This window comes from Pteropus alecto, unplaced genomic scaffold, assembly GCF_000325575.1.
Source record: "Pteropus alecto unplaced genomic scaffold, ASM32557v1 scaffold102, whole genome shotgun sequence".
Lineage (NCBI taxonomy): Eukaryota > Metazoa > Chordata > Mammalia > Chiroptera > Pteropodidae > Pteropus > Pteropus alecto.
Genome location: NW_006432224.1, coordinates 2,443,303 through 2,455,489, shown reverse-complemented (window position 1 = coordinate 2,455,489; position 12,187 = coordinate 2,443,303). Strand labels below are relative to the sequence as shown.

General features: G+C 60.4%; 1 protein-coding gene across 1 annotated transcript in view; it reads right to left on the bottom strand.

Annotated features, from left to right (window-relative positions):
* PCSK6 (proprotein convertase subtilisin/kexin type 6) overlaps positions 1–6,085 on the bottom strand; it is an 84,011-nt gene extending 77,926 nt beyond the window's left edge. Inside the window, exons 1-3 of the mRNA XM_025043525.1 lie at positions 5,865–6,085; positions 5,760–5,781; positions 3,797–3,901 (exon numbers count right to left, since the gene is read on the bottom strand). Coding sequence (XP_024899293.1) covers positions 3,797–3,901; positions 5,760–5,781; positions 5,865–6,085 — 348 coding nt within the window. The remainder of the gene's footprint in view (positions 1–3,796; positions 3,902–5,759; positions 5,782–5,864) is intronic.
* Positions 6,086–12,187: the final 6,102 nt, after the last annotated feature.

The following is a 12,187-nucleotide window of genomic DNA, read 5'->3' as shown; positions in this document are numbered from 1 at the left end:
GTCAGGGACTGCGGCCGGTGCCTCTGGGGTGGAGGCGGCGTCAGAGCTGGTGCGCTGCGTCTGGGATGTGTGACCTCGAGGTGTCCACGAGGCCTCTAAGGGGAGTCAGTTGGGCCAGAGAGATGATAAGACACTGGCTTTTGGAGCAGAGTCTAAAATTTGAACTTTTTACCGATTCATAGCAGCCGGGCTGGGCTGGGCTCGGAATGCGGAGCCGGTGGCGGAGGAAAGTCCCCGGGGCCCTGGGCGGCGGCCCTGCCTGTCCCCAGCCCATCACGCGCCCCTCGAGCCTGGATCGACCTGGTCACTTATGTCCACATGCCTTGGCTCGCCAGGAACTTCTTGTCCGTTTGTACTTCGAGCAGCTGCAGCGCGCAGAACTCCAGATAAAGCCCTCGGAAAGGCCGGCTGGAGCACTAATGACGTCACTGTTGGAAAGCGACCCGGGCGCGGATCAAACTCCGGGGCGTCGTCTCATCCCGCGAACCAAATGCCGGCTCCGGCCCTGCCAGTGACGTCCCGGACGGCTGCGATTTCAAGCGCTGAAATCAGCCTCGCACTGAAGGCTCCCCCGACCCGGACGGAGCTGCCGGGGCCGCGCGTGGCCACCTCTCCGCCCCTCCGTTTCGGTCATCGATCCGGCCGAAGACCGGAGGGAAGGGCTGAACCGGAGCCATCGTCCTCAAATGCGAGGGCGTTAAGATGCCGCAGCGACACGGAGCCGTCGGCCGGCGTGGGACACGGAACGGGTGATCTAAAAAAAATCTGCGAGCCTCGCAGCGATCGGCCGACGCTTCCGTCACGTCCGCCCTTCTCCAGACTTCGGCAAAAGATGGAGTTAAAAACAAACGCTTTCGGTTTGCTTAAATGACAGTCCTTGGAAGAAGCCAGCGACCGATAACGCACGCTGGGAGCTGCCGGGCTGGTCAACAAAGCGCTCGGAGCAAAATGGTCCCTTTCAAAATGGTTTAAAAAAAAAGAAGCATCAAGTAAATAAAGGTAATTAAGGACGTAAGGAAAACCGCCGCGCGGACTCTGAGACAGGGTCGGGGCGGAGACGCCGCGACGGCGTGCGTGTGCGTGCGTGCGTGCGCGTGCGCGCGCGCCGTCTTAAATCTTCCCTCCCACGGGGTCTTGTTCGGTTTTGTTTTGACAAATGGACACGATCGGCTTTTAAGGGAAGCGGGTGGATCGCGCATTCCATCACTTATCAGAGCGTTTTTATACAATGCGGACTGGAGCTAATTAAAATAAAACGCCATCCGCATCCGAGCGAACGTTATCGTAAGGCCTAGAACATTCATTCCCAGCTCGCTCATCCAAACACATGGGCCATTCGAAGTCTCCCAGTAACATCAAATCATCTTTTCCTTTTCTAATCACGCCGATTACACGGCTCTCCGAAGGCTGGGGTGTCGCCGAAAGGGCGTCGCGAATGTAGGTAAACGCCCCGGTGCGAGAAAAGACAGCATTTCTGTAAAAGAGCGAATTTTGCCTAATACGTCATCGGAATGGCCACGCAGAGTAAATATTAGTCAGACTGACGGCTCGTTGATCTGCTGTGCGTTAAATCCAGACCGATCTCAACGGAGCCGGGGAGTCGGGGTGCGATTCCGGTGGCCGCCGTCGAACTGTCCCCGGGCCGGACGGTGTCACGGAGCTGCAGGCGGGCGCGCGGGCTGTTTGCCTTCGCTCGCTCCTCTTTCTTGGCAGGAAGCTCTGGGAGCGGCCCTGCCGGGAGCTCATTAAGAAGCACTGTATAAAAGGGATTTTTATGGGAGAAAAACCTCACGGCCGGGGCCTCCGCCTAGCAAGTCTGGCCTCCCGTCTCCTCGCGGACACAGCCGACGGCCGGGAAGGCTGCGCCTGCGGTCCCTACGGAAAATAGCGCTGAGGTCGCAGCTACGTGGAGGGGCCAGGGGCTCCACGTGGTAGTGGAGGCGGGTCTGCGGCTCCCCCGGCACCCCCGAGCCCCCCGAACCCGTGTCCCTGGCGCCACCCCCCCACCCGCGGGCTCCCTCATCCCGCTCGCCGGACACCAGGCCCTGCTGGGCGGGCATCTCGGCATCCCCTGTGCCTCTGAGCTCAGTTACATTTTTGGAGGGAAGACGAGGGCCGTCGAGTTAACACCCTTATGCGTTTTAAAACGTAGTCACGCGAAAAAGAGAGAGTTTACAAAGCACAGGTTGAGACTCTTTTGAGTCCGCCTTGGTTCCAGCCATTGAGAAAGAGTTTAATACTCAGAAGCCCCAGAGAAAGGGGACCAAGAAAGCCACCGTCCCTCCCTCGTCGCATGCCCGCGTCGGGGGGCGGGGGCTCCCCACTGCATGCAGCCTCCTGCCCCTCGTCGGAACTCGCCGTGAGTCGCACGTGATGACTCCAGAGACTTCAGATGAGGAGCTCGCATGGCGTCTTCCCAAGCCAGGTCATTCACATGTCACGCGAGCGGGGGCCGGGCACGGCAGCACCTCCCTCCGGAGCCGAGAAGCTTCTCCGCACGTCGACAGGCGACAACCGCTGTGTTCGCAGGCCCGTGCGCCCCTCCCGCTCGGTGACACAGAGACAGGCATGGGGTCTGCTGCCCCTTCTCCGTCCTGTCAGAATGAGCGACTGCCACCTGGCTCTGCTTCCCAGAGGGACAAACGCTCCAGCCCCTGAAAATGCCACCTCCTTCCCGTTCCAGGGAGCGGACACGTGAGGGTGTGACCCCAGCCCGCACGGTCGGGGGCGATGCCGTGTGTTACGCTGCCCAAGCACACGGCGACCCCTTAATAAACACCGAATTCCCTTCCTGCTGCCCCCAGGCACCCGCCACCCATAAAACAAATCCGGAAACGTGCAAGGCGTGTCTGCCTCGTCGCGGCCCAATGACACGAACGTCCCATGGGGAGCGCTGAAATCAGAACCCACAAAGGGATGCCCCAGAGGCAGGGATGTCGAGGGCAGTGTCCCCAGCCTGGTCAATGCTAAAGGAGCCACACCGTCAGCGGGGTGGTGGGGGACAGCATCGTGCCAGCCTGAGAGCCCACAGCACCACCAGCACCAGCTGTGAGACCAGGCCGCTTCCCTGTCCCCAAACTGGGACTGAGCGGTGGCCACCTTTCTTTGTTGGGGCTGCGACCGCTTCTCACGTGAACTTCATTTTCTGTCACATGGCTCATCGCCCCGGGACATATCGCATATTTTTCCATTTTCTGTGTCATTTTCTGTCAGCCCCACCCCCCATCCCGGTGGCCCTGCTGTGGACAGAATCTGTCAGTCACCCGTGAGTGAATGAAGCCGTCACAGGCTCACTTGGCCATCCGAAAATTTTCATTTTACCAAATACCTGTTGACTGATATTTGTCAAACATCAATCTCAAACCTATACAGAAAGGAAGTTCAGTTAAGCACCCGAGAAAATTCAAATCATATTAAAACTTAAAACGTCAGCCTCTTTTCAAATGCATTTATCACAACGCTCACTTGAATTGCCTCGTCTTTTTGCCTTCGTGGTAAGAGTCACATACTCCCCTCCTATTATCACGGAATATCTTGTTGATTCTTAAACATTTAAAATATCGACAGGTCTGCACTCGATTGTCGCTTGCACCAAAAGTCGAGAATTTAGATTCTCAAGTCTGACGGGGACCGACTGTCCGGAATGTGCGGTGGTCCGATACGTGGCGACGCGTCTGTCTCTTTTTTATTCAAAGTGACACAGAAAACTAACGGCCAGCTAGGGTCACGTGAAAATCCAGACCCAGCCACCTGTGGGACCACAGACCCGAGCGACAGCAAACAGCACTCTGCGTACCTGGGGGTCCATTCTGAGGAAGGTGTGAGGGCCTCGGCTGCTCCGCGTGGACCTTTTAAAGGTCTTACTGTGATAAAAATGATAGTAATCATCCAGGCTCCCGATCTGCAAAGCAAGAGGCAGAATGTCATTGGGTAAAGCAGTCTGCAAAGAGCTTCGAACGCCCTCCGTCCCACGAAAACCTGGGACATTCCCCGAGCAGGTCCCTCTGCTCCTGGGGCCGCGCACCCTCCGCGACGCCCCCGCTCACGGCCCTGACATCTACTTCGCGTTCATGAACGTGACGGGGGCTTACACGCTCCTCCCGGGACAAGCACACTAGGGGTGTCCACAAAGCACACACGCCACCCGGTCTCGGCACCCGCGCAGCCGGCGAAGCTTTTCAGACGTGAGTTCAATGTTCATTTAGGGTCGAGCATCCCCGAAGTAGCTAAGTTAGTGTCGAGTCAGGTCTGCGCCAAAATATTCATTTATAAACAAACTCCATCCTCTCGGCCCCACGGGGGAAACTGAAATATCTAAGGACGAACATTCGCTCCCAAGCTTGAGGAAGCCAAAGAAAACACGCGACCCCATCTGCTTGCGGGGTGTGCAAAGGCCGGACGGGAACACGCGAACGCCCGCGGCGCCCGCCTCTCTGCCAGGGGTGGGTGGTCGGGACGGACTGCAGCCTGAGGCCTGGGGTGGGGGACCCCGAGGACGGCTGGGGCCTCCAGCACGAGTGGCCCTCCCTGGCCCTCGTGCCTGGCGACCCCTGAGCGTCAGGACACTGCTGACAGACCTGCCCCTCGTCCTTTCTCTGGTGGCTGAAAACAGCTCGTTGGTCTCGCCATCCTTGAGAGAGGAGCTTTTAAGTGGAGATGGACCAAATAGTACGTAGACCCCCAGGCTACAAGCCCCCCGTTTTTTCTCTAGCTTCTGATGAAGGGGTGAATTTAAGACGGGATGTCCTACGGAGTAGTTCCACGTGGCGACACCAGCACGGGTTTTGGGGTGATGAAGCAGCTTCAGACCCCGCCCCTCCCTTCAGCGACAATGCTCGACTCTTCCCATCCTAACCCGTACCTGCGACACGGTGATGGCCTGCTCGCTCCCTGCAGGTGAGCAGGCTGAGCGTGCCCGATTCGCGACCCCACGCACAGCTGTTTCGTCTGCTGTTTCGTCGACCCGACCCCAAGATCGCTGATGGCCCAGGCAGACACCCGGGGGTGAAGACGCCCTGGGTGCCCGCGCCCACATCCCCCACCGGAAGGCAGGGCAGGTGTGCACGCAGAGCGCCCCCGGCCCGCGCGCGCCTACCGCCCGCTCCGGGGTTCAGGAGATACCCCCCCCGTTTGTGAAATAGAGAACTTCCTTCTCTACCTCAGCTCGCTCCGAGATTTCTGTCGCTATAGCCACAGGACGCGAAATACTAGGACAGCCGTGAGGACCAACCGGGGAGCATCCGCGCAGGGCCCGCCCTAGGCCTTCCGCCCCTCACCTGTCCCGACGCTTCGGCTTCTGGCCAAACCTGGGGCTGCACCCCGACTCGAGCTCTTCCTGTGGGGGGACCTGGGCTTGGTCCCTCTGTGACCGAGTTTCCTCACCAGAATAAGGACCACGTGACAGGCTGCCCCAAGACCTAACGCGCACACACGCGGCGGCGACGGGGCAGGTGCCGGCAGGTGCGCGCTCGGGAGCGGTTCTCAGCAGTTACCGACTCAGATTGTTTTCCGCCTCGACCGTCGAGCTCGCTCCCGCGGCCCCGTTCTGCACACGGCGCTGTGGCCCCTCCTCCCACGGACACCACCGCGCTCACGGCTCCAGCAAAGCTGGCCGCGGCCCCTCACGTGGGTCCGACTTGTCACCGATCCCCATAAGAATGTCTAATGATTTTTCAAGGGAAAATTTGCAGGTCAGAAGGGAATGGCAAGAAATATTCAAAGTTATGAAAAACAAGAATCTATACCTACAGATACTCTACCCAGAGGGCATCCGCGTCAATTCTGGCTCGGGGACACGGAGGGACACAGGCACGGCTGCCAGCCCAGCCCCTTCGGCCTCGACTGTCCTTTCTACAGAGACCCACCTTGTCGGACGGCCCAGGAGGCCACTCTCGCCGCCTGGCTCACACTGACTGCCACAGCTGGGGTCACCCTGGGCGTCACCCTGGCTCACGCTGACTGTCACAGTTGGCGTCACCGTGGCAACACCCATTGGTTCACACTGACTGCCACAGCTGGGGTCACCCTGGGCGTCACCCTGGCTCACGCTGACTGTCACAGTTGGCGTCACCGTGGCATCACCCATTGGTTCACACTGACTGCCACAGCTGGCGTCACCCCGGCGTCACCCATGGGTCAGCACGGAAGGATGAAGGTGGCAGAGCGGGAGGCGCGTGTGCCCGACTGCGTGTGGAACACAGCCCCGCAGAAGTCACCTCGGCTCGGACCGACGTAGCCCCTCCCGGCTCTCTCCTCCTCCCCGACCAGTCTAAGCCCTTCTCAGCTTCTCACGCGACCGGCCGCAGCAGCGCCCACCCCGGGGGTCCCCTTCCCCAACTCGAGGGGCCACCGCCCCAGGTCTCCGGTACCTCTGTGATGTTAACAGGGCAAGGTGACTCTTGGGTGTGGTCACTGGTGGGGATGTGGCCACTGGTTAAACATGAGGGCTCCCGACGCCAGACCAGCAATGTCCTCGTCCCGTCCACAGACAGGTGACACCGTCGGACGCCAAATGACACGCACGTACGCAGAGCTGGGTGGGTCTGGGATTCTTGCTCCACGGTCAGGGCCAAACGGACGAGAGCGGAATCGCAGGACCAGACAGAGGCGTGGGCGACATGGAGACCTTTACGGCGACCGTCCAAGCGAGGGGGTCTTCTCTTCGCTGGACACCGGCACCGATGGCCCTGCCCCCGGCTCAGCAGCCCTGGGCGTACTGGGCTGCGGTCCCCGGCCACGGCCTGGGCAGCGTGTCCGCCAGGCCTCACGGTGCCCCGGCGGCCTCAGCTTTCGAGCCGGTGTCTGAGCGGCCTGCCTCGGCGGACACAGATCGTGCCCCGTCCCCCCGGGCCACCCGCCAGCCCCGCTCAGCCCCGAGCCCGGCCGGAAGCGCCATCTGCCACTCAGCCAGGCGGCCGCGCTCCGGCCCAGCGGCGACTCTTCTTTGTCAGTCGCGATCTGAGATCACAATGGTGCTTTTTCCTCTTCCTCGTCTACGTGTTTTCACGACTTCGGGGCCCCTTAGCGCAGCACCCGGAAACCCGCCAGGGGTGTCACGCTCACGTCTCCTCCGTCACTCACGTTGGGAGGGGATGACACGCGGCAGCCCGCGAAACTGGCCACGTCATTAAAATACCATTGGAAAGCTCTGCGACGCGCTCTCGGCCAGACACGGGAAGGGGTGTGACCACGAAGCCGCAGCGAGGACCCACCATCGGACCTCTAGAAACATCTCGAACCACGCGCACGGCACGAAGCGTGGACGCAAGGTCACAGCCTGAGTGGGACCCGCGGCTCCTCCCCGCTACGGGCAGCCCCAGCCCTGTGCCCCGGCTGTCCCTCGGCACCGCTCGGGGCGGGGGTTCCCCGAATGGACCAGGGCCCGGCCCCGCCAGCACCCCGTCTCCTAGCGACACCTGCCGTTTCACGTTCATGCCAGCCGCCTCCCGGCGAAGTGACAACCTCTCGCTCCATTTCCAACCCTCACCGCCACCAGGAAGCCCACCGGGACCTCCCGGCTCTGGTCTGCCCACACGTGGCTGTCACTGCCCAGCCACCTTCCCTCTCTGCGTGCACGCACCTCAAAAGCAGGAGCTGTCACCTGCAAATCCCCGATGTCCCATGAACTCGGGAGCTCAAACAGCGGTGAAGGAACAGACTTCACACGACACTGAACACACGGTCCTTCCCTTTCCGCTCGCGACCGTGTGGTTGCCCAGCGCAGCCTTGAGTCTGGGGGCAGGGTCCCCCAGACCCCTGGCCTCCTGGCCCCGGGCGGGCTGTCTGGCCTTTGCGTTCTCCCTGGCCCCCTCCCAGGCAGGCTGCGGAGTCTGGCAGGCCACCTACCCACGGAGGGGCCCGGGCGAGGCCCCAGCCGGCCCCTGTGAGCTCCACACCCAGGGGTGCCCGGCCCCACACCCCTCACGCAAACTGGCCTGGGACAGGAGCTCCCCCGGGACCACAGGTGGGATGGGCGTAAACCCCTCGAAGCCAAATAAGGAAGGGGCGGAAGCCAGGTGTGCCGGGCGAGGCCTGGGCCCCGGTGTTGACAGGAAGCTCTCTGACCCTGCTTCTTCCCGTAAATGTGAGTACAGCCAGGTCGGACGTGAGGTCGGAGGGGTCCATCCGTGGGTGCTGTGCAGCTTGTCCAACCAGAGGAAGACGAGACGACCTGGCATTTTTGTGATTCCCAAGGAAGGGGCAGGGGCCCCATCTAACTTATCGCGTTTGATTTGCAGCAAAGAGGCCACATCTACCCCGAATGACGTTCGGTCGTTCCAAAGGTCCAACCGCCCACTCAGCTCGCCACCCGGCCGGACATCAGACGCAGGTGCAGATCCCTAAGCCCTGGAGCCGGCAAGCTGGGTCGTGGGTGGGGAGTGGGGGGTTGCTGAGCACAGACTTTGCTCAGGCCACAGAAATGCCACCTCCCTCTCCAGGCCGGCAGCTCAATCTGCCCAGCGGAGCAGCTGATAAGCAGCTACAAAATGTCACATTCAAGGTCTCAGCAATGAATGGGCTGTAGATGAGGTTTCTGACTTTGCACAAACAAATTCCCAAGCCCGGCCGGCCAACTCGCCGCCGAGGTGAGCGGCGTCTTCCGAGGACCCAGGTTTTGGGGGGAGAATCTATGTTTAAAAGTCACAGGCGTCAGACTTCAGTTATGTGAGCTTATTGATCCCGCTTGGTCTGCTTAAGAAAAACATAAATAATTAGAGCCTATAAAAACCTACACACCAAATTAATTCTTTCTCTAGTGACTTCCACCCAAAGAAAGTTATAAATATAGATGGGCGCTGAACCTATACTTAGCCAGCCTTGGGTTACCTGGTATTTATAATGAAGGAAGTCCAGAAGGGAGACAATGGACGTTTTGTTGTTATTTTTTAAACCATTAAAAAAAACTGCTTCCCACTTTAGTCACATACACACAGAGCAACATTGTTACTGCGATAATTATAATTCTGACCCAAGTAAAGATTATTGCACAACTTCCTAGTCTCCTAAATTCGCTCTCTTCGACACGTATTCACCCAAAAGTATGCAATTAAGCCGCTCGGCTTCGTACGCATTCCTGAAAAATTTTTTTAATTTTTACTCAGTAGACTTCATTCTCTCTTCCCCGAAGCCGCCAAACCCAACAATCTGGCTTCAGATGAGGATGTTTCGTTTATACACCTGGCCTCAGCCTGTGTAGCTTTAACATCCACAAAGAGCCATCTGACAAACTCTACAATCTTTACTGTGAAGACCTTTGTTTTAAACCATTTACCGGTTAAAGGTTTTGGGGTTTTTTTGGCTGTTGTTAGTTTTTTGGGTTTTTTTGTTTTTTTTTTTTAATGGCTATCTGGAATTAATCATTTTACCAGATTTTAAACCCAACCCCGCTTTGTGTTCATTTTCGTTGTTTTTTGTTTCGGTTGAAAAGTACGAAGCCTCCTCCTCCTCCTGAAAAAACTTGGTCCTAAAGGTGTCATCCGCGGCAGCACGTGGCTTCTGGGTGACGGGGGAGAAGACGGAGGGGAGGCCTGGGGGTGGCCCGGTGCTGGGGAAGGTGTCCGTGCTGGGCGGGGGTCCTGGGCGAGGGCAGAGGGCAGCCCACCCCAGGTGTGGGAGCCCAGGCAGGCCGCGGAGGGTGTCCTCACGCCGGGGTGCAGGACACGTGACAGGCCGGTGACCCTCAGGGGCGCGAATCGGGTGTGGTAACCGTGGGCAGCAGGCGCCTGATTTCTCCCCGTTGGAGAAGATGTGTGGACGGGGAAGCTAGACGGGGCTCTGCGGTGTGGACCAGAATTGGATTTCCACGTGACTTTCCTTTTCGATGTCCACAGAGAGACACGTAAATACACGTGCGTGCGTGCGTGTGTATGTGCGTGTGTGTGCGTGTGTGTGTGTACACAGACACACAGCCCGTCGCTCCCACGGGACAGGCTGTGAGCAGCGAGCCCACCCAGCGCCCAGGTCATGGCTTCTAAGAGGACCCAGGGCTCCTTGGAGAGATGGCCGAGTCCACGGTCAGGGCGAGACATGCGAGAGGCACCTGGGAACCACGTGTGCGCGGAGGGGGCTCCGGGGACATCTCACATGTCACGAGGACACAGGAGCCAGGCCGACGGGCCAACCCGGGCACACGCGGAGCAGCAAAACACACAGTCACCCTCGCGGGTTACGATCCGTGAGTAAAACAGGAAACTATGAGTCCAGATCTGACTGACGATAAATTTCAAGTTTCCTAGAAATGGGCTATTTTCACATAGTTTCAAAGTGCCGCTCCCCAAAATATTCGCTAATTACAAGGGGGAAAAGAAGCTCTGCAGGGCAAATCGAGGCAGACAAACCCCCCCTGTCAGGTGATCAGCAACAGTGTCACCAGCGACAGGGTCGCCAAAGTGCAGGCTCCGTGGTCCGCGCAGAGAGACCCTGTGTCACTTCTGGGGGACGGGGGCTGCCGTCGCGAGCGAAGAACCCGAATCTCAGCACCAGCCAAGGGCACACGAACCGAAGTGGGGGGTCACTGCACGGAACGGCCTGACACGGGAAAGGGCCACGTCACGAAAGCGCGGGGACGGCTCCGGAACGGGGGGCAGGGTCGCGCGAAGCTGGGGCGCAGCCAGACGCCACGGAAACGCCGACGGCGGCTCATCGTGGGCGTTACGGGTCCCTAACAACGTACCGGGCCGCGTTACACGTGGTTCACCTCGACGACCGAGCTCCTGGTGCCCAAGGCCAGTGCCTCGCTGCCCCGACCCCCGACCCCACGGAGCGGCCCCGAGGGCCCCATGTCACCGCGCGGGGCCCTGCCCCGTACACCGCGGCAACCGGCGAAAGCGACGGGCGTGGCGGCCGGATGGTGGCATTGTGTCGCTCCCTGCTGTCTACGGCTGTGCTGCGGCTCCGTAGAGACCGTCCCCCCGTTGACGGGAAAGACGCCCCAGCATGGGGGGCGGGGGCCCAGGAAAGGCCACCAGCCCGCCTGCTGTCCCAGCGACGTAGGGCCATGACCCACGGGCTACGTGGTGGGAGAGGCCGACGGGGTTGCTCTCGGGCGCAGACGGCCCCCCAGGCCACCCCCGCCCCAGCCCTCACGCAGCCGGTGTGGCAGGGAGGACGGGTCCCTGCCACGCGTCCCGCTACCTGCCCTGGGGAGAGGTGGCCCGATGTCCACACGGCCCAGGCAGGGACCCCATGACGGGCGGAGGGGGCGGGGAGACCCCCAGAGAACCTGCCATCGCGCTCACGCGAGCTGTCCCGACTTTATTTAAATGGTGTTGACATTGTCACCGTCACCCGCACGGCGTGGGCCTGGCGCCGGGGGCTCCGGGCCGAGCTCCAGGCTCTGCCGCCCGCGGAGGCCCGTGGCTTCCCCTTCGTCCCCGAGCCCGAGACACAGGGGCCAGCCTTCCCCGCAGAAAGTCGCCTCTGGAAAATTCTCCAGCGAAGACGAGCTCCTGGCACCCCGAGACCTGCTCCCCGCACGAGCGTGGCCGTCCGTGCCGGCCCACCGGGCCCTATGGGGCCCGCGACGCCTTCCCGGCGCCTGGAGAGGGCCAGGCCTGCGTGTGGGGACCCCGGAGGAAATCGGGGGGCTGCGAGGTTTGCAAAAAACGAAAGGGATCTTTGTCCCCAAAAAGCGCCCTTAAAATTCAAACACCAGTATCTAAAACACTCCCACCGGAAAGCGGTTACCCTAAGAGAAATTCGAAAGCGCTTCAGAAAGATTCACCTTCAAAATTTTCACTCTCAAAAGTAAACGGCTCTTGTACCTCGAAGGCGTGAAGGACCCGCGGAGGCCGCGGTGGCCCGAACGCCCACCGACGGATGCGGGTAAGCAAACCGGGGTCCCCCCAGCAGCGGGGTGTCGCTCAGCGTCACAGAGCAAGGGATCCCCGGCTCACGCTACGCACGGACGGACCCGCTGAGTGAAACAAGCCGGTCACGGGAAGATGGACACGAGCCATTCGCTCGGCCACGGCGACCAGTCACACGCGCACAGGCGGAAAGCAGACGGCGGTGGCCCACGGCGGGGCGCGTGGGGGTCAGCGCTCCCCGGGGGTGCGGCTTCGCCGCGGGAAGGTATTTTTTGCCATGATAAAAAAAAAACGACATCCCTTCCACACTGTCTCCTCCCCTCTCCTACAACGGACGCCTGTTCTGTGTCGCGCAGGGTGCCCGGGACCCCGGCTCCCGT